We start from the raw sequence: 26206 nt of genomic DNA, 5'->3' as shown, positions 1-26206 counted from the left end.
CGGAGAAACTTACTTCCGGTCCCGAAAGTCTATCTTCGGCCAGCAACTTTGGAAGATCCAGGTAACAACGCCGAACCAACGAAACAAAATTTATGTGAGCCAGCATGGAACGGTGGAGGTGCGCACACGCACACCAGACCTTACCCGGTTACAGTCCACAAATTAATGTATTGTTAATACAAAAAAACATTCTTCATGGAAGCAAGAGTCCATGTCTTTGTCGAAGAGTAACGCTGGACTTTCATCGGACATTGACCATTGTGTAAGACCAGCTAACTAGCAGCCAACGCTGATGGCTGACTCGCCGCGATGCCGTTCTTGGGATTGGGAGGAAGCTGGGCTTTCTCCAGATGAGCTTTTGGCGGAGTCCTCTGATGATAGTGACGTCGTCGAGTTGGAAACTGCAGATCCTGCCGCGATAGCGAGGAAGCGGTCTTTTCAGAAAACACTTCAAAACAGCTATTACCAAGTCTGAAAATGTTTCCAAAAGGACGCGAGTAGCTCATGGACAGAGCACTGAAGTGGCCATCAGTGCCGAAACACGGGTGCGGGAGTTCCCAGATGAACCGCTCAAAAGAGACTGGCAAGTTAGTGTGCCTGGCATGCCATACAACATTGTCAGGGAAGAAGAGTATAATCATGGGTAAAGGTATAGTTTAGGGTCCCAAATTATTTTAGTGGGTCAGCATGCTCTACAGAGTCCCAGGCATGCACATTACACATAGCCATAGGCCTTGGCCACAACTGACATCGAATACGATGTGGATGGACAACCACTGGTGTATGCAAAATCACCTTACGATGCGAACGAAGACGGCGCAAAGGACCATGAAAATCGCCTGAGTTTGAAGCTCGGTGATGCCGTGCGTGTCTTGAACACCTCCATGGGCAAGGGATGGTGGTGGGTAGAAGTCGATGGCGAGTCTGGCTACGTTCCATCATCATTCCTTGGCACTGAGGAGGACCTGCGCGGCGCGGAGGAAGCCTCCTGGCAGAACGACGAATATTTTGACTTCTACCCACCACCATCCCTTGCCCATGGAGGTGTTCAAGACACGCACGGCATCACCGAGCTTCAAACTCAGGCGATTTTCATGGTCCTTTGCGCCGTCTTCGTTCGCATCGTAAGGTGATTTTGCATACACCAGTGGTTGTCTATCCACATCGTATTCGATGTCAGTTGTGGCCAAGGCCTATGGCTATGTGTAATGTGCATGCCTGGGACTCTGTAGAGCATGCTGATCCACTAAAATAATTTGGGACCCTAAACTATACCTTTACCTAATCATGTCCCATATTGCTACCGCAAGACACAAACAAGGAAAGTCCCGTTTGGAGAGGGAAACTCAGAGGCAGAAGCTGGTCAAGGAGTCCTTCTTGGCGTATCCTCTTTGTGCCGCCTCAATATAACTGTATGTGTTTGTACCTTGCGTACCAGTGTCTGCTCTAGGATTATAGGACAGCCGGGTACACGTGTACCTGGCGCAACCATTTCAACCGGGTCAGAGCCGGGTACACATGTACCTGCTGGCGCTGTCTTACCAGCCGAGTCACATGCTTTAACTGGTTGGGTGGTTTATTTTAATTCGGACAATAAACGGGAACTAGGCCCAATGATATAAAGGCGAATGGATAAGCCGCATTTAGAAAAGAGAGGACAGGAATTAGAAAATTACGAAAGAAGAAGAAGTATCTGACACATACAAGCCGTGTCAGTCCTTTCAAAGTTCGAAAGTGTAAAGTACCAACTGGATCACAGGTGACCCGGTACTATATTTTCAACCGGGTCCAAGCGCCGCCCAACCGGGTGGATTACCCGGCTCACCCGGCGCTGGAGCAGACACTGGCGTACATGTTTACCTGATATTGTATTATGTGTTTATCATAGCATGGGTGCAATATTATAGCGTTTTTCTTAGCCCAATACCGCAAGGTTAAGGTGTGTATATTCCATCCGGCGGAGCATTATCAGCATTATTTGGAGCATTATATGGCCTTTTGTGGAGCATTACTGAGAGCATTATATCCCATATTACCGAGCATTATCCGCCAACACCTATAGTAGTCAACACACAACACTAGTACTAGTAGTAGTACTAGTACTAGTACTAGTACTTCAGTACTAGTAGTAGTCAACACACAACAAACACACACGTTTCCAATGGTAACTGTTCACAAGCAGCGGTGAGCGATTTCGCTTGTACTACCGGTACCGCCGGTATACCTGGTATACTGCAGTACTACTACAAATGTAATACGTATCTAATATTGACTGAGTACGAGGTCAATATAGGAAATAAAAGCCGAGTAAAAGACCGAGGCGAAGCCGAGGTCTTTTACGAGGTTTTTATTTCCTATACTGACCAAGTACGAAGTCAATATTAGATTTATCACGACAAACAGTCCGTATTTCAAATTCCAAAACGATAACCTCGTGAATCCCGGTTTTATGATTGCACAACCGTTGAACCACCACCTACTCATGCCGTGACAATGCTGCAGTAGGCACCGCGTACCGGTCCGTTCAACTGCGCGACCCCTAAGCAGTCAAATATAAGCAGTCAATACAGCCCTAAGGAGTGAAATATGCAGGAATATTTGACTGCCTAGGTATGGCAAAAATCTATGTGAGTCAATACTAAGGGAGTGATAAAATGTAGTAGTAATACTAGTACTACACTAGTCTACACTACAATGGACTCATAGTACGCCCAAGAACGTGGCGCCCAAGAACGTGGCGCCCAAGAACGTCCAGGCTGGAAATCTAAGAACGCCCCAGCCTGGATCTAAGAACGAACTCCAAGATTTTTATGAACGTGACATTTTCTTGTCAGAGTACACGAAAAACAAGTCCTGTACTGTGTGTACTGTCTGTAGTAGACAAAGAACAGTTGATGGAACTGGATCCACTGCCCGTCGTCAAGTGCTTTTACGACCCCCTGGTCTGCACCAGGGAGTCGTACACCGGGGTAACCCGGGTATATACGACTCGCTGGTCTGCACCGATATTGTGCTACTGCTAGCAATGGTGCGTTCAGTTTCCCGGTTCAGATGCCTGGTCTGATGTCTGCACGTCTGGTCCACGCCAGACAGATTTTTCGGCCGCGTGGGAAATCCTCAACGGCTCAAGATCGGGGCGATAATAATTGCCTGCATGCAATACTGTGGACTGTGTTGGAGTGCAAGTTTTCGACAAATCTGGGCCGAGTTTCTTGTACGAATGGTCAGCCAAGTACAAGTATCGACTGGTCGATATTTGGCAGAAAAGTCGGCTAATTATTTTTAGTGCTAGCACGTGGTTGAGAGGGCCTCCAACCGCTTTTCACCATGACAGACCGTGAACTTGCTGCACTGCACTGGGTGGCTAGCCTGTTCACGCCCTTGACCATGGCTGTAGCTCGTGTTTAGGCCGCGGTCTCACCACTCTTTATTTTGGAGGATGACCCCTGTGACCCCTGTGCCCACTTGGGCCCCGTCGTGGATGGAAGGAGAAGTAGGGATCTGGAAAAGAGCTAGAAAGAGAGAGGAGTAGAGAGAGAGAAGAGCGATTTATCACAGTGGATTGAGAATGGATTCGGAAACGAAGAGCCGCATCGCTATCTGTATTTTATTATGTACAATGGTGATGATTTAAACAATCGACGAGGAGACAATAGTCGTAAAATGGCAATAAATTAGATAAATTGTGCACTCATAACAACAGCAAAAAATGAAGAAAGTCAAGTTCCATAACGTTTTCTTGTGACTGTCATCAGTGGAACGCCGTCACATAAAAATGTAATAACTAAAACACACACTTATATCCATGTAGCTAACATGGTTTCAGGTAGAAATACAGCAGCCAGCAAGTACAAAAAGCGAAGTTTGCAACTTTGCAAAGAAAACGTTTAATCACTCACACGCACCATTACATTCATTCACACAGTATCACATTCATCTGCCACTACCTTTCTCACATACACTATATTCACACATTTGCAAAGGTGCAAACTTCGCTTTTTGTACTTGCTGGCTGCTGTATTTCTACCTGAAACCATATTAGCTACATGTAATTATAAGTGTGTGTTTTAGTTATTACATTTTTATGTGACGGCGTTCCACTGATGACAGTCACAAGAAAACGTTATGGAACTTGACTTTCTTCATTTTTGCTGTTGTTATGAGTACACAATTTATATTTTTTAATGGTGATGATCCGAATAATTTCCCCTGAGAATCACCTCACTTTGCCGATGGTGACAAATACCAGGCTTTGTCGCCGGAGGAAGCGAGACGTTTACGACTTTGTTGATGAAGACGATACTGAGGAGGATCTGCTGGCAATCTTGCCCTTGACAATGTTTGGCAGGAGAAAACGGCGTTTTTGGTGCGCCCTTCGCAGTCCCGGTGCCTGGAACGATGACGTTATCCAGCACTGGGCCATGGGCACATGTATTGAGTGGGATGTCTCTGACTGGGAGAACGAGCAGTATCGCCCCCGGCACCGGCTTCATTCGCAGCAAACTTTTGCGAAGATCCAGGCTCGTTTGCTCGAATCCTTTTTCATTGTCGTCTGATATCGCGTTTTTGCTTCGTACCGCAGCTCGAGCAATGGCGCTCCATTACCATGCTCCAACTATCCATGGCTGACAACGAAAACCTTTAAAAAAACACTTCACACAACTACAATACAAGAGAAGAAGAAACTACCTGACTACAACAAACGTCAACTCAAGTTCTTCAACTCCTCTTGCACTCTTGCACTTCAGCCAAAATTATTCAGCCACTTTCAGCTTTTCAGCGCTTCCAAAACTTCGCAAAAGGGCTGAAAGCTGAAAGTGGCTGGTGCCCCGATTTTCAGCCGTTTCCGTGGAAACCTCAGCCAAACAAAAGGGCTTTTTTTGGCTGAAAGGCTGAATCGGGCTCGGTGTGACCCCGGCCTTAGAGTTAGAGGTCAGCTGTCTCATTTCCGCTGTCTACAACGCGACTTGCATGGCAAAGGCGAAGGGGAGTCGAACCATCGCTGTTGGTGACGGCCTGACGGCAAGGCAGTGATACTTTGACTTAGTTCAGTGATGGCAAATTCACGTAAAGCCGTGAGATCCGTAGATCCACTATTTCATGATTGTGTAGATCTACACGACTACAGACAGTATTCTGGTATTAGTAGTGGGATCTACACGACTCCCTGATCATGACGTGACTCATGAGTGATCTACACTACATGTAGTGATCTACAGTAACAGGATCACTAAACTATGGTCCATGGAAAACAAAGTCAATATGAATGAGTCATAATTAATAATTTTATCTGTCTGTCGTCGGCTAGTACTTCAGCAACGGTGTTGACCAGGCGTAAAATCCCTTTACGATTCCCTGGCTTAGACGTAGATCTACTAGTACTAGTAGTAGGTGTCGCACTTCACGATCGATCGTCCTTCGTCCATTACTTTGTTTTCATCTCTTTCAAGTCTTTGTCCCTGGTCGCTTACAATTATTCTATAGTGCCAGTGGTCGGCGGTACGCGAGTTGCTGGAATGGCCGCTGAGGAGAATGCGGTGTTCACCGCTTTGGGCTTGAACCAGGCTGAAGTGCCCTATCTGGGTACATTGGACGTGAATGAAACAGAGGATGAGTTGGGTCGAGGCTCATTTGCTGTGGTGTACAAGTCCAAATGGTGTGGATTGAAGGTGGCCGCAAAGGCACTTCATTCTATCCTGATTGATCGAAGAAACCAAGGACGCGACGTCGTACTGCATGATTTTGGAGCAGAGATTGCACGCATGGCACGTCTTCGCCACCCACATCTGTGTCCCATTTTCGGCGTGGGCATGGTCGGAACAACTCCAGCCATTGTGGTGGAATTGATGTCCGACACACTGGAAACAATGAGCGTTGGTGCACGCAGACAGGACTTGCTTCAGCTGATGCGCTACATCGAACACACTGCTGCAGGCCTTCGCTACTTGCACTCCATCCCGATGGTGCATCGCGACTTGAAGCCAAGCAATGTCCTCGTTGCCAATAGTGTGGCCAAAATCACGGATTTCGGCGTCTCCAAGCTACTGCCTAGCGTTGCCGATCAGTTCCGTGAAGCCGCTCAGTCCATGACCCGACAGCCTGGTACACCGTTATTCATGCCGCCAGAGGCGTTGCAAGAGACGGAATCTGGCCGAGCAAGGTACGATCTTTCGCTTGACGTCTTTTCGTTCGGAGTGACGGCAATGAGCGTGCTGAGCGGTGTGATGCCCTCCATTGAGCTCATGTTCGCACCAAGATCGCGCCAGGCAGCTGACGGCAGCCACGTCGCTATACCCGAGCTGGAGCGGCGACGCGCGGAGTTTGCTCGCATCCCTGACGGCCACCCGCTGAAGGACCTGCTGAGACGCTGTCTTGCTGACCCACCGGCCCGTCGACCAGATGCAGAGGAGATTCACGAATTCGTCCAGGGTGTTGTTCAGTTCTTGTCCTCATTGCCGCAGGTACGTGTGTGTTGAATTGTTAGAACTACAGTGTAGGTTAAAAGAGGATAAATACGAAATGACGTCAATGTTGTATTGTCGTGGCACTAGTCCCCAAGAATTATTAGAGCTTCATAGTGTTCAACTTCCTTTGCCTTGCCACCTGGACCTCGTCATTTTCCTGTGTTGGAACTTCTCGATATCCGGGGGAAGAGGGGGGGGGGGGGGGGGGGGATGGGGTTGTGAGTAAATCTAGAGATTCCCCTGGTCGTTGGTTCCAACATTATCTTGAAGCCTGCAGTCCACGAACGTTGAGACAGCCATGTACATGTACGCACATGTCTTCTGTAAAATTCCCTAGGCGTGCGCTACACACTACGTGTGCGCTGCACACTACTAGTGCGCTGCACTCTACACATGCCCTGCACTCTGCGTGGAGCTGCACACTACGAGTGCGCTGCACTCCACGCGCACGCGCTGCACACTACGAGTGCGCTGCACTCCACGTGTGCGCTGCACTCCACGCGTGCGCTGCACACTACGAGTGCGCTGCACTCTACGCGTGCGCTGCGCACTATGAGTGCGCTGCACTCTACGCGTGCGCTGCACTCTACGCGTGCGCTGCACTCTACGCGCACTCTACGCACTCTACGAGTGCGCTGTACACTGCTAGAGCGCCGCACTCTAAGCGTGCGCTGCACACTACACATGAGCTGCACACTACGCGTGCGCTGCACACTACGAGTGCGCTGCACTCCATGAGTGCGCTGCACACTACGAGTACTCTGCACTCCACGTGTGCGCTGCACTCCACGCGTGCGCTGCACTCTACGCGTGCACTGCGCACTATGAGTGCGCTGCACTCTATGCGTGCGCTGCACACTACACTGATTAAATTGTGGATGAATGCATGCGGGTATAAAATCATTCTCACACTAGACTTCTTAAAACTCGGATGTTCAGCCAATACAGTCGTATTTAAGCAAAGAGAAATGGGAGGCAGAATTTCCCTTCTTGGAACTCTCCCCATCTGGGCCTTCCAAGTTAGAAGGTTGTTGGTTTGCGCTTGGTAGATGTGTAAAAGCTAAGTGTTAGGTGGTTGAATGTTTCAATGTCCTTGTCAGTGTTGTCCCTTGTTGTTGCACTAAAATGAGTAAATTATCGTGTCCGTTCCCAAAGAGAACTCACACAGCCGCTAACAAACTGTTAAACACTAGCGGCTGGTCACAAGTTCCCACTTAACTGTGGTCCACAGTGGGTAGCAGCACGGCTGGAAAACCGCTCCCAGGCACAACAAGGTACCTCTTGTATCTCAACGTTGGTCTTTGACCAAACCACTGCGCCTGCCTATTGTCGCACTATCAGACTGTATAATGTCTCGTCACCTTGGTGGACTGTTAATCATGACTCGTAGCTTACTGGTCCCTTTGACTCTAGACTTCATTTCAATGAAGTCTAAAAAGAATTTTATGGTTATCAAGCAACAGCATCATAGAAAAAAGAGTTTTTTCAACTGATAATCCCTCTATTCAGTTGCTATTCACGATCTACGCATGCGCTGCAAATGAAAATTCTTTTATGGTTGATGTAAAGGTTATGACGTTTCGAGACAGTCACCCACCCCCTTGTAAATTATTCTGTTGATGGGTGACTGGCCCGAAACATCATATTTTTCACATCTACAATTACATCTGGCTTTGGAAATTTTATTTTCATTGCTATAAGGTTTGGCCTCATTACCTCTGTACTGAGCTGATGAGCCCGCAAAGGACGAAACAGTTCTGTCCACAGATTAAGTACATCTACAGTTGATGAATATCCAATGCAGCAGAGAGAATCATGAATAGCAACTGGATAGTGCGTTGTCAGTTGACAAACCACCTCTTTTATCACTCATTTTATTATCATCATTCAGTTGCAAGCATACGACGATTGGATTAAATTAATGGGGGGGGGGGGTGTTCAGGGAGCAGGTGTTAATGATCAGTTTCGTGTACTGAACTGAACCACCGTCTTTTCTTATGTAGAGTAAGACTGGCTCAGTCGGATCAGTCAACAGCAAATCTAGACTTTCCCCAATAATAGAGATACCTTAAAACAGCTTGGACAGTCCTTTACGGCACACAATAGCCTTTTTGTTACATTCATTGTGACAGCATTTTCTCAAGGTGTGCCAGATCCACAGCAGCCATTACATACCACAGTACAGTGTGACATTAAAGCCGAGACCTTTGGTCGGCGGAGCCCCTGGTACCTCACCATCACTTCTGCCCAGTGCAGCCCCTGCTCAGTAGCTGTTTGTTTTTGTCCACATAATTATTTATTTTACGAGTTGGGTTTGTGTATATTAAAATCTCAGTTTATATGTAGTATTAACTGTAGTTAACACGCATGTAACGTTCTCTCAGCGCGTGCCCGCCTGCATTTACTGCACATAGCACTCCATATTTACCCGTAGCGATGCCGCTACTTCACACTGCATTCCACATCTACCCTTAGCGCTGTCGTTGCCCACGCACACCGCTGTGCACGTGACACGGGCACGGTTCGCGCCACGAGGGAGCGTGTTCCCCTCTAGCTCTGTCGGCATCTAAACCTACCAGCGGATCTGACTCCATATGTGCATGCACTCGTCTTCTTTGTTCCTGTTGTTGCTTACCACTCTCACTTGCTGTTTGCTCCAACACTAGCTCTTTGCCAAATTTTCAAAAGTGTCGTTTTCCTGTACCTCCAGCGTTATCCATTCGAGACTATGGCCTCCCCTGCGTTCAGTAAACTCACTGTGCGGGAACCTACGCCTCAACCTCGTGGAACGGGGACTTAGTCCCGCCGGCAAGAAAGCGGAGCTGCTTGCCCGGTTGATACAATCCGAAGTCGGACCCCACGCGTCCTCTGTGACCCCCGCCGAGGCTGCCCGACAAACTGTCGAGGACAGGGAGCCCCGCGAACCTACTATGCCTGTCGCCTCCGTGTCCGAAAGTAACTATGCCTGTCACCTCCGTGTCCGTGGCAATCGCGACTGCCCTGACACCGTTTATGGACCGACTGGACCATTTGGAAGATGCAACACAAACAGCAACCTCAGCCCCAGGTACGTCCACTGTGCATTCGTCTAGTGTTTCCTGCACCATGCTGCGTGACGACGGGCCAGTAAAAATGTGGGCAAGCGCACCCCAGACCGTGATCGACAAAATCATCACACACCAATTTGTTGATTTACAACAACTGTTGCCCCCGACCGCCACGGACGTGCCAAGCCCCCACGCTCTAGTGTTGGGCGAGGAGGCACCCGGAAAATTTATGCTGTCCTCCCAGCCACGCATGTCCCGACGCATTTCGGACATCGAACATTGGCTAGAAGCGTGTACGATATTCGCAGCCGTCTATCTGGATGCGCATCCGGGCAGAGCAGTAGAACTGTTGGCGTATCAGCACCATATTCTGAACTCCAGCAAGAAATTCACGTTTTCCGCAGTTGCGGAGTATGAACGCGCCTTCCGCCATCACGTCCCAGCCGTCACGCCGTTGGGACACAACACCACAAACACTGTCCACTACCGTGTTCAATGCCCGTGCCGGGCCCTTTCGGTCCAGCTCCGCGGCAGCCCGCTCGTCCACCGACCAGTGTCGCCTCTACAACCGGGGCGTGTGTCGCCGAAACCCCTGTCCGTACGTTCATCAATGCAGCACCTGCAATGTCTCTGGACACAGCGCACGAGATTGTCGCACAGGGCAACCGGCCAGCACGCGTTCCGTTGCACCAACAATCGCCCTGGACGCCCGTTCACTTGGATCGGCTTGAGTCGGCCCTGGCCAAGCACCCTGTACCCGCATTCGTTAACTCTCTTGTGCATGACATGCGTGACGGTGCTGTAATCGGTTACTCCGGTGATCGCTCTCATTTTGTTGCTCCCAATTTAGTCTCTGCATTTAAGAACCCCCAAGCTGTCTCTACTTACCTGTCTAATGAATGCATCGAGGGTCGTACACCCACTTACCTCACACACATCTGCGCTGCTCTGGTGTAGGCGTGGTCCCCAAGAAGTCGGGTAAACTCCGCTTAATTTTGCATTTATCTGCGCCTCAGGGCACTAGCATTAATGACGGTATAAGCCAAGACGAATTTTCTCTGCACTATATGACTATTCCGACTATGCCCCTTGGCCCCGTCCGACTGGCCCTTGCTGGGCATTCACTGGGACAACGCATTCTACGTTGACAAATTCCTACCCCTTGGCCTTCGGTCCTCAACATTTCTGTTCAACAGCTTCGCCGACGCCCTTTGCTGGGTAGCCACGAATAGATTCAATGTGCATGACCTGCTCCACTACCTCGATGATTTCCTCACAGTTCAACCCCCACAGCCGCCAAAGTATGCCCGTCGGCAGTTTCACACGTTACTCGCAGTCATGGAGCACGTGCAAGTTCCGTTAGCCAAGGGCCCTGACACGGTGTGCCCACCGTCTACAATTATCACATTTTTTGGGCATAGAGTTATATTCCCAAGCATGGGAGATGCGGCTGCCAGCCCCAAAGCTGTTGGAACTAAAGAGCACCCTTGACTCCTGGGTACACCGAGTACAGTGCACCAAACGGGAATTGTTCTCGTTGGCAAGCTCTTTGTCATTTGACGCCAAAGTAGTACCGCCCATGCGCACTTACTGCCGCCGGCTCTTCGACGAGGCCAGCCAGTTCACGTCCCTTGACAGTACCCAGCGCCTGAACCAAGAGGCTCTAAACGATATATCCTGGCTGGAACGGCCGATCACTACTGCTAGACCCATCCTGGTGCAAACCCACCGAGATGCAGCTGTTCACGGATGCCTCTGACTGTGGCTATGGCTTGTTCTGTGGCAAAGAATGGGTGTACGGCCAATGGGAGGCACTCCACAAGGATCTGTCCATAGAATGGCGCGAATTGTTTCCCATCGCCCTTATCTGCGTGACGCTAGGCAAACGACTATGCAGTCGTCGACTATTAGGTCACTGTGACAACGAAGCGGTCTGCACAATCTGGCGCACAGAAACTTCTAGGTGCCCAGAGATCATGACACTTGTTAGGATTGCATTGCTAGCGGCTGCCAAGCATACCATGGTTGTGTTTTTAGCACACATACGTGGTGTTCACAACGTTCTTGCTGACCATTTGTCCCGGCTGCAGGTTGAGAGCTTCCGGAAGCTACATCCCCAGGTGTCTCCTGTCCCCATGTCGCTAGAAGTCTGGCAGCTGACACGCCTACTGACCACACCATGGGCCTCATCCTTGCGGGAGTGGCAACAAGTACCGCCCGGTTGTACGCTGCGGGTGTGACGGCATCCGAGAGGTACGCCAGCCTGCACCGTGTCGCTCCATACCCAATTAAGGCCACCCGCCTACTGGATTTCCTAACATACATGTCATCCAAGTGCAGGCTGGCAACTATCAAGGTCTACCTCCATGGCCTCCGGCATTCCTGCGTGGTCAACCACCTGACGTTGTCCCCGTTCCAGGACGGACGACTGGACCTGCTACTCCAGGTTATCGCCCGCAACCAGTGCACAAGCAGCCAGGTGCAGGAACGCCGTGCTGTCACGCAGCAACACCTCCGTGCAATCCAGGGCTTTCTGCCGCACTCCGGTCTATCACCAGCGGACCAAGCCATGCTCTGGAGCGCTATCACACTCGCATACTACGGGTTCCTGCGAGTCAGCGAGTATGCCTACACCGACCCGCGGAAGATGCTGACGCAGGAACGTGTCTGCATCCGGAAGAACACAGTGACGCTGGCTATCCCGTTCTCCAAAACAACGCAACTGGGAGAGGGCAGCGATGTGACGGTCGGCGCCACCAACGATGGCACCTGCCTTGTAGCCGCATTCTCGAAGTACGCACAGCTACGCCCCCGAGTGGCGGGAGCGTATTTCCGCTGCCAGTCTGGCCAGCCGCTTGGCCCCTCAGACATGAACGACTTACTCCGCCGAGCTCTCCCTGGCCAGAAGATCACCAGCCATAGCCTGCGTATCGGTGCAGCCACTGCCGCCGGAAGGAATGGCCTGCCACCTTACGTCATCCAAAGGGCCATCCGATGGCGGAGCAACGCTTACCTCCGGTATGTCCGTCTGTCAGAATCGGACATGGAGCCAAAGGCACTGGCGACAGCGTGAGTACCAGTGATCTAGCCAAAGCCGGCTCAGCCGGCAGAATGCCGGCTGGGAGGGCGACCTGCCGGCTGAGAGAGCTCCAAGGGTAATTTTGGCCGGCTGCAGTCACCCCCATGTACTGTAGTGCCCCATATACTAGGCGTAGGTACCGTAATGTCGCGTGCATTAGCCGGGGCTTATATGCCTATAAGCCGGTGATGGAGTCAGGCTTGTACACAAGACAGGCTTATACACGAGACAGGCTTATATGACAAGCACCACTCAATGACCAGGCTTGTATGCGCAAACTGCTGACTTTTGGACGTCAAAACCAACATTTTCCAACGGGATTTTTTTTCTTTCCGCATCTTCCCACGTTTTCCGCGTGTGCAAGTGTACGGTACCATGCAAACATGAACATGTAAAAGGTGCGCTCACCAGTCTTGCGTAGTAGCCCGGCTTACGCACGCGACACGTGGCGCGTCTCGTGTACTGGCCCGGCTTATGCATGCGACAGGCTTGTACGCGAAAAGCTGTTGCAGATTTCATGCTTCTACACGAGACAGGCTTGTGCACAAATCCGGCTTATGCACGCGACATTACGGTATGTACAGTACAGTACAGTACGTAGCACTGGCTACTCAGGCTCAGTGCTAGCTCTTCACTCAAGCTCAAATGCACTTGAGTATGCACTTGAGTACGTCAGTAAAATGTAACAGGTTGGGTCATGGTTCGCTGCTTCTGGTGGTGTACATGGCTGTGGCTAGGCTTGGTCTTGTCAGGTGACCAATGATTATGTACACTGCATGCAGACATGACCTTGGTGAACACATGATCCATGCTCATGTAGCTGTTTGCTTCCTTTTTCATATTTTGTTAATTTACCTATAATCACATTCACGTTCACAACTGCCTCATGAATGCCCATAATTGGACGAAGCGAAAGGAGATGCAAGCTGCAATGAAAGATTTGTAGTGGTGTGTGTGTGTGTGTGTGTGTGTGTGTGTGTGTGTGTGTGTGTGTGTGTGTGTGTGTGTGTGTGTGTGTGTGTGTGTCTGTGTAGATACATGACTGATGGCGGGGGTCTGGGGGCACAGCCCCCAGAACGATGCATTTTAACTAGAACGTGTTGGACGGCTGGCATAAAATCCTGGCTAGACCTCTGAGTACATACACCGCCCTCCTAGCACTATCAGCTGCCTGAGTGACGGCACTGCCCCCTTGACACTATCTGCTGTATGAGTGACAGCACTGCCCCTCTAACACTACTCGCTATAGGTCGTGATGACCACACTGCCCCCCCCCCCCCCCCCCCCCTAGCACTGCTGGTGGCAGGAGCGTCCGCATTGACCTCCTAGCAATCCTATCTGTATGAATGCTTTTGCTCTCCCGTGCTGCTCCCTGCATAGGTGATGGCACCTGTCTTCTTGACACTATCTGCTGTAGACTCAAATGCATTTATGTCCTTGAACGTCGCTGTGCACTTGCATATAGTTCCCATGTTAAGGTCAGCTAGATTGGGGCTCACGCCTCCCCCCAGCAATCTCATTTTTGGGTGGCATTCACATGGTGTGGGTGGCCGCAAAGCACCCCGTAAGCCTTTGAGCTGACACCCAACTCCAGGTTACCAGCCCTTCTGCATTCGTCCTACCATGCAGATGTCCGGGTGTAAGCGTAACCCCTTTAGCAGCCTGCTTCCACATCTGTCCTACCATGTGGAAGTGCGGTGTAAGCCTAACCTTGTTAGCGGCCCCCTCCACATTCGTCCTACTATGTGGTGGCCTGGGTGTAAGCCTAACCCCATTTCCCCCGCATGAGTTCCAGTCTAGCCCAAACCTTGTCTTCAATGTCTGTGCGTGCAGTGGGATGTTAATAGTAATAAAAACAAGCAAACACAGAAAACCCTACACACACCATCGTCCAAGGAATTAGTTTCCTCACTGCAAACTCTATACATGTAACCTTAACCAAATGTTGGTCCAGGAGCCATGCCGAGCATGTGGTTATAATTATAGGAATAGTAGAGAAGAAACCACTTGCTTTGACAATGGTGTGTGTGTAGGGTTTTTTAGGTTCCTTTGCAGCTGAGGTTAGGCTTGCTTGTCCATGGTGTGAATGGCTTGCAGTGCATACATGGTGCGTGCAATCACGTAGCTTACTGTTTATGCTCTGAAGTAAATGCCTTGGTCTGTATATGTGTGTACGTGTATGTGTAGGTGTGTGTACGTGTGTACGTGTGTGTACGTGTGCCGTTTGTGGGAGTTACTGTGCAAGTTACTGTGGGAGTATCTGTGGGGGTGTTGGCGCGGGGATGCTTGCGGGGATGTTCGTGGGTGTGCTTCTGGAGTGTGCATGTGGGGGTGCTTGTGGGAGTGCTTCTGGAGTGTGCATGTGGGGGTGCTTGTGGGAGTGCTTGTGGGAGTGCTTGTGCGGTGTTTGTGTGGATACCTGTGGGGGTGTTTGTGAGAGCGTCTCTGGGGTAGTGGAGGGGAAGATTTTGTGAATGTGTGTGCAGGTACATGGTGCTTGTATAGGGATGCTTGTCTATAGGAATGCTTGTATAGGGGTGGTCCTAGGAATGCTTGTATAGGGGTGGTTCTAGGGATGCTTGTATAGGGGTGGTTGTATAGGGGTGGTTGTATAGGGGTGGTTCTAGGAATGCTTGTACAGGGGTGGTTCTAGGGATGCTTGTATAGGGGTGGTTGTATAGGGGTGGTTGTATAGGGGTGGTTCTAGGAATGCTTGTACAGGGGTGGTTCTAGGGATGCTTGTATAGGGGTGGTTGTATAGGGGTGGTTGTATAGGGGTGGTTCTAGGAATGCTTGTACAGGGGTGGTTCTAGGGATGCTTGTATAGGGGTGGTTGTATAGGGGTGGTTGTATAGGGGTGGTTCTAGGAATGCTTGTACAGGGGTGGTTCTAGGGATGCTTGTATAGGGGTGGTTGTATAGGGGTGGTTGTATAGGGGTGGTTGTATAGCGGTGGTTGTATAGGGGTGGTTGTATAGGGGTGGTTGTATAGGGGTGGTTGTATAGGGGTGGTTGTATAGGGGTGGTTGTATAGGGGTGGTTGTATAGGGGTGGTTGTATAGGGGCGGTTGTATAGGGGTGGTTGTATAGGGGTGGTTGTATAGGGGTGGTTGTATAGGGGTGGTTGTATAGGGGTGGTTGTATAGAGGTGGTTGTATAGGGGTGGTTGTATAGGGGTGGTTGTATAGGGGTGGTTGTATAGGGGTGGTTGTATAGGGGTGGTTCTAGAGATGCTTGTATCGGGGTAACTGTGATAATGATTGCTGTTTTGCTTGAGCGGGTGCAAACCAACCGGTGGACCTGTACCTGTCACAACTCTTGCATCTTGTCAGTCACGGGTACATCCAAGTGCGGCTATTGTACATCAGGGAATCTCAGGACTCCTTGATTGAGTCCCAACCGGGTCGGAAGTAACGCAGTGTTCTTTTTCCATGTTGGTCCGAGTACCCACCAGACCGGTCGCTGACCCGGTTTACCTTGCTCTGGAGCAGGATCTGCCGGTGCTTGTGGTTATGCTTGTGAGAGCGCTTGTGGTTATGCTTGTTGCGTGATTGTTGGGTGCTTGTGGGGGTGGTGGGAAGTTTGTGGTTGTCCTTTAAGCTAATCTTGTTGGGTCACTTATGGGAGTACATGTGCATGCACATGTATTTGAGGATGTGAGGGTGTTAGGGTGCTTGTTGGTTTATGGTAGGGCTACATGTGCACGTTAGCACAGTACAACACTCCCTGCATAAATACTGTGATGTTAGCACAGTACAACACTCCCTGCATAAATACTGTGATGCTAGCACAGTACAACGCTGCCTGCATAAATACTGTGATGTTAGCACAGTACAACACTCCCTGCATAAATACTGTGATGTTAGCACAGTACAACACTCCCTGCATAAATACTGTGATGTTAGCACAGTACAACGCTGCCTGCATAAATACTGTGATGTTAGCACAGTACAACACTCCCTGCATAAATACTGTGATGTTAGCACAGTACAACACTCCCTGCATATAATTATACTGTGATGTTAGCACAGTACAACTCTCCCTGCATAAATACTGTGATGTTAGCACAGTACAACACTCCCTGCATAAATACTGTGATGTTAGCACAGTACAACACTCCCTGCATAAATACTGTGATGTTAGCACAGTACAACGCTCCCTGCATAAATACTGTGATGTTAGCACAGTACAACTCTCCCTGCATAAATACTGTGATGTTAGCACAGTACAACACTCCCTGCATAAATACTGTGATGTTAGCACAGTACAACACTCCCTGCAGAAATACTGTGATGTTAGCACAGTACAACACTGCCTGCATAAATACTGTGATGTTAGCACAGTACAACACTGCCTGCATAAATACTGTGATGTTAGCACAGTACAACACTCCCTGCATAAATACTGTGATGTTAGCACAGTACAACACTCCCTGCATAAATACTGTGATGTTAGCACAGTACAACACTCCCTGCATAAATACTGTGATGTTAGCACAGTACAACACTGCCTGCATAAATACTGTGATGTTAGCACAGTACAACACTCCCTGCATATATACTGTGATGTTAGCACAGTACAACACTCCCTGCATAAATACTGTGATGTTAGCACAGTACAACACTCCCTGCATAAATACTGTGATGTTAGCACAGTACAACACTCCCTGCAGAAATACTGTGATGTTAGCACAGTACAACGCTCCCTGCATAAATACTGTGATGTTAGCACAGTACAACGCTCCCTGCATAAATACTGTGATGTTAGCACAGTACAACACTCCCTGCATAAATACTGTGATGTTAGCACAGTACAACACTGCCTGCATAAATACTGTGATGCTAGTACAGTACAACACTCCCTGCATAAATACTGTGATGTTAGCACAGTACAACACTCCCTGCATAAATACTGTGATGTTAGCACAGTACAACACTCCCTGCATATATACTGTGATGTTAGCACAGTACAACGCTCCCTGCATAAATACTGTGATGTTAGCACAGTACAACGCTCCCTACATAAATACTGTGATGCATTCATGAACCACTTTACAATCAATGAAGAACTACGCCGACACCCGCGGTCAACTGGGTACTCACTACTTAGAGCGAGGGTAGCATAGATGCAGCTAACGAGGTTCGCCCCCTCATCGGGCATTGCACCACCTCACCCTCACCGTTTATGGCACTGCATCTGACACCCTGATATAATCAATCATGGTGATGGCCTGGCACGAGTGAAACTTCTGTAAGCTGGTCGTGTTTCTCAACACAATCGTAAGCCGGTGGTAACGCGGATGTGCAAACTTTACTTTTGTTGTTTACATGTACATGTGCATATACATGTGAAGGTGCTCGTGAAGGTTCTTGTCTTGTTGCTTGTCTTGTTGCTTGTCTTGTTGCTTGTGTTGGTGCTTGTAGGCGTATTTCCGGGGGGGGGGGGGATGCTTGTGTTGGTGCTTGTAGGGGTATTTCCGGGGGGGGGGGGGGGGGGTGTGTGCTTGTGTTGGTGTTTGTAGGGGTATTTCCGGGGCGGGGGGTGCTTGTGTTGGTGCTTGTAGGGGTATTTCCGGGGGGGATGCTTGTGTTGGTGTTTGTAGGGGTATTTCCGGGGCGGGGGGGTGGGGTAGTGCTTATGTTGGTGCTTGTAAGGGTATTTTCGGGGGGGTGCTTGTGTTGGTGCTTGTAAGGGTGTTTCCGGGAGGGGGGGGGGTGCCTGTGTTGGTGCTTGTAAGGGTATTTCCGGGGGGGGGGGGTGCTTGTGTTGGTGCTTGTAGGGGTATTTCGGGGGGGGGGGGGTGCTTGTGTTGGTGCTTGTAGGGGTATTTCCGGGGGGGGGGTGCTTGTGTTGGTGCTTGTAGGGGTATTTCCGGGGGATCTTGTGTTGGTGCTTGTAAGGGTATTTCCGGGGGGGGGGGGGGGTGCTTGTGTTCGTGCTTGAATTTTCCGGGAGGGGGTGGGAGGGGGTGTGCTTGTGTTGGTGCTTGTAGGGGTATTGCCGGGGGGAGGGGGTGTTTGTGTTGGTGCTTGCAAGGGTATTTCCCGGGGGGGGGGGGGGGAGTAGGGTGCTTGTGTTTGTGCTTGTAGGGGTATTTCCGGGGGGGGGGGGGGGATGATGCTTAGGGCCTGGCGGATAATGCTTGGAAAAGTAGTGTGTTCTGCTCGACATTCTGGTCGTATTCTGCCGGTATTGTGCCCCATTCTGCTCGTATTCTGCCGGATTCGACGGACCAAGCTTTAACCCATTCAACGCTAAAGACGTATATGTCTTTTTCAATGCCAAATAAGGAGTGCAGAGCCTGAGTTGAACCATATAACCCTCCGGCAACGGCTCTTCCTGCTCCGCTGCTCTTGTGCGTCGGACTGATAGGCCAAGATATCTGTATATCCACTAGACTACAGTGAGCCATAGGTGCATGGTGTTGCGGGGTTGAATGCCTCAATGACTCACTGGTCAATATTGGGGAAATATGCTTGTTGACAGCAGCAGGTATTTTGTTGGTGATCCCGGGCGGATGGTTGATCTGTTTGCTAACGTAAAGGGGGTTGTCATTTGACTTTCGGAGAGGTTGAAATTTCCCCATATCCAGGTTCATGGTGATATTCAAGAAATCCACTACTGTATTAAAGTTTGGTTCGATAGTCATTCCTAGGTCAAAGCGCTTGAAGATCTATATCTACGTTGTTTGAGAGCTAGTTGAGCTGAAAAGTGCCCACAACCTTACCGGTCTTGGCACCATCATAGCCGCCTATCGTTCCATCGAACATATAATTATTGTCCTTGTCTTATATCCAGGTATGACCGCTATCATAAAAAGGAGCAATTTTCGGCCGTGAATGATGTCCATATCTTGCTGCTTGATTGCAGTGAACTGCTGTGCAAACGATAGAGCAGAGAACAAAGGATTCGCTAACCAATCAAGGTTGAAATTCTACCACATCAAAGCATAGTAACGTGTGCTGTGCTGCTTGTCTGGTATCTCCTTAATTAGGCCACTCAATCACACAGGACATACAGGACATACAGGACATGGTGTGTCTCCATAGGTTTACTTCTGTTTGGTGACACATAGCAGCCATAATTCTCTCCAGTACCATGTAGTACTATTCTCTATATTGTTTGGACGATGAGATAATAGAAGAGTAAACTGATGGGGAGTAAGAACATGCACAACCAGCAGGTCAGTGAAACACAAAGAATTCCCGAGCCCTTGAGAGAAGCCCACCAAACGTTCTGGCCTACGGGTGATAGCCTGCATGACGTACATACGGCATGCAGTGCATACGGTCACAAGTGTACAGTGGTGTACGCATAACAGTCAGAATATTACTACATCTCCCCTTTTAAGGCGCGCTGCAAAAGAGAGAGAGAGAGAGAGAGAGAGAGAGAGAGAGAGAGAGAGAGAGAGAGATAGCAAAGCAGGAAAAAAGCTAAAGACAAAAGAGTGGCGCGAAATGGCTAATAGAATCTGTCAAGACTGTGCCATGTGAAGAGAGAAAAAGAGTCTGAGAGACATTATGCAAGTATCCTGGCAAACAATCTCAAGAAATAATAGAGTTCAGCATATCTGATGGGTGTGTGGACAGCACGTCCAGAATGGGTGATTCTACCTGAACCATTAGGAACGGACACACCCACTTCAGACTTGGCCGGCTTAATGAGTCTGTAGTGCAGTGCTCTAGCAAAGTTGTCCTTAGTGTCTTTGAGCACTATTACTTTAATGCTTCTGACTTAGCCAGTACATACATGGCAAGATTTAGACCCTCTGTGATCTTCTTTGCCTCGCTGCTGACTTCATCGTATGCTTGCTCAGGCGTGATCTTAGAGTTTTGTTGCTATTGTCTTTCATCAGCTTGCTGTATTGCTCCTTTGCTACTTACTACAGGGTTTGGGTTTTATCGGCTTTCACGATGATTTCCTGAACTGGACTTGCAATATTATGAATGGCTATATGTTAACCTTTACACACTGGCCATATTTTTGATTCTGGTTATCAGATTTCCATAACCTTGGCCTGTATAGAAAGACCCTTCACTCTGCACAGAGAACAATGAGCCCAATCTCAACACCACACTTGTCACGTATCAAATACCGCAGCACTTGGAATAATCCACCGAGCTGAATATACCAGCAAATTCCCTCGATGCCAGCCATTTCACACTCATTCATCGCAGAATGCTCCAATTGTGCAACGCTCCATTGTAGCCTATTGGCAATTGTTGCATTGGAGAGCTGCGCTGCTCTTCTTCTTTCCTGGTATTTTGATTGTGAACTTTCGTCAAGAACGGTAGAAGTTGTGAGCTTTTCAGTGCAAGCAACTACATCAACCAAAAACAGATGATTTTGTATGGTCTTGTATCAGAGGGTTAAGCTATCTTCTCCACGCCGCTTTTTTATACATTATTCCCTGCAGACGATCTTCATTGCTTGCTCTGTTGTGTGGTTTCATGTTTGTCTTTTACCCGATTTATGCAGACTGCATCTCCACTGGAAGAATCTCTGGGTGCTTCTGCAGGCATCGTTACCACTATACTCGACACTGTGAGAAGTGTGTCAACTGCCGTACGGGATCTCTCCACATCTCAGCAGCAACTAGGCACCAGGTTGGATAATCTCCAGCAGGAGGTCTCGGCTGAAGCTCGCACAACCAACGACAAGATGGATGAAATACAACTGGAAGCCCGGACTGCCTATGAACAAGTGGCACAGCTGAGCGACACAATGGCGAGAGGTAAATCATTTGCTGTCAACATTTCTGCTGAAATGATGTAAACGCTCCGATGTAGTGTCATCATAAAGCAGGGAATGTTGGTTGAAACACAAGTGGGGAAATGGCCATAAATACATGCCTGCCCACACAACCCTATCTAAAAATGGGAAATTCTGGAACCAGGGTTTCTTCTCCCTCTACAATGATCTGCTTTTAGGTTTGTCACATCGCATGTAAAGAAGTCAAAAATTGCCCGTTGGGTGATCTATCGTCGACAGAGCAAGGACCTACAGCAACATCACAAACAGGTCCCCGCTCAAGTTACCCTCCAGTATAGCCTTCCATTCACCAGCACTTGGCGCCTCCCACCCACCAGAACCACCTGTTGTGCAGACTCCCCACTGTACAAGTCCCTATAATACTATTGTAGTGACAGACTCCCCACTGTACAAGTCCCTATAATACTATTGTAGTGACAGACTCCCCACTGTACAAGTCCCTATAATACTATTGTAGTGACAGACTCCACACTGTACAAGTCCCTATAATACTATTGTAGTGACAGACTCCCCACTGTACAAGTCCCTATAATACTATTGTAGTGACAGACTCCACACTGTACAAGTCCCTATAATACTATTGTAGTGACAGACTCCCCACTGTACAAGTCCCTATAATACTATTGTAGTGACAGACTCCCCACTGTACAAGTCCCTATAATACTATTGTAGTGACAGACTCCCCACTGTACAAGTCCCTATAATACTATTGTAGTGACAGACTCCCCACTGTACAAGTCCCTATAATACTATTGTAGTGACAGACTCCCCACTGTACAAGTCCCTATAATACTATTGTAGTGACAGACTCCCCACTGTACAAGTCCCTATAATACTATTGTAGTGGCGCACGTAAAGTCACATGAGCTTATCAGTGAGTGTTTTGCGTTATTTGCTTTTTTTTGCGGGTCGTTTTGTCTCACACATAGGCGCATGCGCTTGAGTTGCAAGTGTACCGGGACCATGCATAATTATGCACATATGCACATTTAACCATGTGAACATGGTGTTTTTGTGATGTGTGTATGTCACGGGGTGGACTGCATCTAGGTTCACTTAGAAGCCCATGCGCTTATTTGTGAGGGCGCGCTTATGCCCGGCACATATAGGCACATGCGCTTATATGCGCGTCACAACGGTACGATGCCCTCCCTGCTAGCATTCGTGATTTTCCCTCCATCCCTGCTTTCAAACAAGAAATCTGCTCACTGCTGATTAACTCCGTCTGCTCCTGCAGTGCACACCCTCTCCCATACTTGCGAAATTCAAAGTGGCATACATTACTTTCCAACTGCATAACCCACAGCCCCACTCACAGCATCTCACCTTCTCATAAACTTATCTCTTATTGGCGATGGTGCCATCGTGAGAATAAAGAATTCAAAGGTGCGGTCTGTACTTAGCTGAAAAGGAGAAGATGGATCCGCACTGATGCATCCACGCTTCTAAACAAAAACAAAAAATGTCAAAATATGGACATCAGAATAAGTGAAAACTCTCGAGCACGACAATTCGCGAATAGCGACAGAATTTCCATGCCCAGAGCAAAGTCCCATCTAACTGTATTAAAAAATATGTCCGCAGATTGAGTAACTGTACTTCGGGTATCAGGACACTTCGCGAATAAGGACACTTTTCTGATGCCCCGCCAAGTGTTGTTATAACCAAAGTTGACTTTAGTCACCTGACCGCCATTGCTGAGACTTGACTTTCACCTCTCCTTCTTTTCAACTCACATGTAAATTGACACCATCCGCGTCATGTCTCACTAACTTTCATGTTAGACTAAACTAGTTGCCTGGAAATATGTTTGCAGCCAGGTGATGTAGAGGTTATCAGTTGTCTGGTGATGTGGAGGTTATCAGTGGTCTGAGATTGCCTTAGTCTTGCTATGCGCATCAAACAGAGCGTTACAACAATGATATAGCCGGTTGTCTCTGTTTTCTCTGCCTTTGTGTCCGTGTGTGTGTGTGTGTGTGTGTGTGTGTGTGTGTGTGTGCGTGCGTGCACATGTGTGCATGTGTGCGTGCACATGTGTGCATGTGTGTGTGTGTGTGTGTGTGTGTGTGTGTGTGTGTGTGTGTGTGTGTGTGTGTGTGTGTGTGTGTGTGTGTGTGTGTGTGCGTGTGTGTGTGTGTGTGTGTGTGTGTGTGTGTACTTGTGCATTGGTACATGGGTGCATACACATGTGTGTGCATGTGAGAGAGTGTTTATGTGTACCTATCTTATCATGTATATAGGTGAACAAGATACAACTGCAGCATGTGAACGCATAGTGGAAATGCAAAACCAGACCAACACAACTGTCCGCCAACTACAGGAGCAAAGTGCTACAACCTCCACAAGCATTGGACAACTACTGGAGCAAAGTGCTACAAGTACCACCAATATTGGTCAACTGCAACAGCACCAGCAAGACACTAGTGATAAGCTTTCACGTGTCTCAGCAGCTGTTACCACCATTCAACAAGGTGAGTACATTTTTTCCAAGGTCTACAGTAAAACCTATAACTAAAGACCAGTGTGACTAGTGACCAGTCTATCCCTACTGACCAGTGTGACTAGTGACCAGTCTATCCCTACTGACCAGTGTGACTAGAGACCAGTCTATCCCTACTGACCAGTGTGACTAGTGACCAGTCTACCCCTACTGACCAGTGTGACTAGTGACCAGTCTACCCCTACTGACCAGTGTGACTAGTGACCAGTCTATCCCTACTGACCAGTGTGACTAGTGACCAGTCTACCCCTACTGACCAGTGTGACTAGTGACCAGTCTATCCCTACTGACCAGTGTGACTAGTTACCAGTCTACCCCTACTGACCAGTGTGACTAGTGACCAGTCTACCCCTACTGACCAGTGTGACTAGTGACCAGTCTATCCCTACTGACCAGTGTGACTAGTGACCAGTCTACCCCTACTGACCAGTGTGACTAGTGACCAGTCTACCCCTACTGACCAGTGTGACTAGTGACCAGTCTATCCCTACTGACCAGTGTGACTAGTGACCAGTCTACCCCTACTGACCAGTGTGACTAGTGACCAGTCTATCCCTACTGACCAGTGTGACTAGTTACCAGTCTACCCCTACTGACCAGTGTGACTAGTGACCAGTCTACCCCTACTGACCAGTGTGACTAGTGACCAGTCTATCCCTACTGACCAGTGTGACTAGTGACCAGTCTACCCCTACTGACCAGTGTGACTAGTGACCAGTCTACCCCTACTGACCAGTGTGACTAGTGACCAGTCTATCCCTACTGACCAGTGTGACTAGTGACCAGTCTACCCCTACTGACCAGTGTGACTAGTGACCAGTCTATCCCTACTGACCAGTGTGACTAGTGACCAGTCTACCACTACTGACCAGTGTGACTAGTTACCAGTCTATCCCTACTGACCAGTGTGACTAGTGACCAGTCTATCCCTACTGACCAGTGTGACTAGTGACCAGTCTATCCCTACTGACCAGTGTGACTAGTGACCAGTCTATCCCTACTGACCAGTGTGACTAGAGACCAGTCTATCCCTACTGACCAGTGTGACTAGTGACCAGTCTACCCCTACTGACCAGTGTGACTAGTGACCAGTCTATCCCTACTGACCAGTGTGACTAGTGACCAGTCTACCCCTACTGACCAGTGTGACTAGTGACCAGTCTACCCTTACTGACCACTGAGGTAGAATAAGGACACTTTTTCTGGTGCCGCTGTACTTCAAGATCAGCGCTGCAACTCGCCATGGTCATAATGCGGCTGACGTCACGTTGCCAAGGAAAACATGGCGTTTGGCCGTGTTCGCCGCACTTGAGCGCTCTGCCTTTTTCAAAATCTTATTTTGAAGAAAACCTCCAGTCTTTTTCAGCACTTGGATTGGAGGCCAGTCACATCGCCATCTGTACGAGGATCTTTATCACGGCCATTGTCTTTTGTCGTTTTGAGCTCGAATAGCTTTCTCTGATGAAGTATTCAGATATCATGAAGTTCTCTTTTATCGTGGGCATGAAGCTCCCCACTCGCAGCGGGGATGACATCGGACGGAATACCGTAAAAGCCTCTGTATAACCCCATTCACCAAGGCATATGGCCGATTAGTTTGCAGGCCTGCCTGCGAATCATGAGGTCCCGAGTTAGGTCCCGAGTTCAAGACCCGCGCTGGTAGCAGGGAGCGTGTAAAAAGACTTTTACGCGTGTTGAACTGCGCCGACACCCACGGTCAACTGGGTACTCACAGCTCGGAGTGAGAAAAAACAAAGATTCAGTTTACAGGGTCATGGGCCGTTACACGCCCGATTTGTTGAGAGACTAACCTCCTCTCCCCTGACTCACTTGTGATGTCTGCATTCGCCACTAAGGTTAATAGGCATAGTGGTGGCCTGCGGATGCGAAGGCTAGTTTGTGTGTTTCTGAACGAACATTCAAGCGATGCCGACGCTGATCCCGCGAATATTATAACCCCACTCGAAGTTACGCCCACCCTCCGTGTACACGCCTAGTCAGGGGAAGTCAAAAGTTTTGTTTCAAAATAGCGCCCATGCCCATGTATACGCCGAGGTATGCCGGAAACACCAGTACATGTACAGGTACTGATACCCAATACTTACTGCTATCCCTATTCCAAGTATACGGCTGGTTCCAAAATAACGCCAGTGCCCTTGTATACGCCCAGGAAATCGAGGCTGCTATTCTATACGCCCAGGGCCGATACACGGGCTTTTACGGCAAATGTGTTGAGTCGCGAGCAGGAGTTCTGCTGACCTAAGTGATTAGCTGGGCGTGACCTGGGTCACGTGAGGACTCCAGTTCTAGTTGGGCAATACCCCACGCACACATCTACTGTGTTC

The 26206-nt window shown here is 49.0% G+C and overlaps 1 protein-coding gene across 2 annotated transcripts in view; it reads left to right on the top strand.

The window, feature by feature from the left end:
* Window positions 1-5363: 5363 nt before the first annotated feature.
* Window positions 5364-26206, top strand: part of LOC135811213 (E3 ubiquitin-protein ligase TRIM71-like) — a 233073-nt gene continuing 212230 nt past the window's right edge. The window contains exons 1-3 of one of the 2 annotated variants that reach the window (XM_065324404.1): window positions 5364-6461; window positions 21068-21323; window positions 23602-23832. In XM_065324404.1, coding sequence (XP_065180476.1) covers window positions 5517-6461; window positions 21068-21323; window positions 23602-23832 — 1432 coding nt within the window. In that variant the 5' untranslated portion in view covers window positions 5364-5516. The remainder of the gene's footprint in view (window positions 6462-21067; window positions 21324-23601; window positions 23833-26206) is intronic. The other variant, XM_065324405.1, reaches the window with a different exon arrangement.

This window comes from Sycon ciliatum, chromosome 3 (assembly GCF_964019385.1).
Source record: "Sycon ciliatum chromosome 3, ocSycCili1.1, whole genome shotgun sequence".
Lineage (NCBI taxonomy): Eukaryota > Metazoa > Porifera > Calcarea > Leucosolenida > Sycettidae > Sycon > Sycon ciliatum.
Note: the sequence above shows the minus strand (reverse complement) of the source record. Positions and strands in the feature narration are given on the sequence as shown.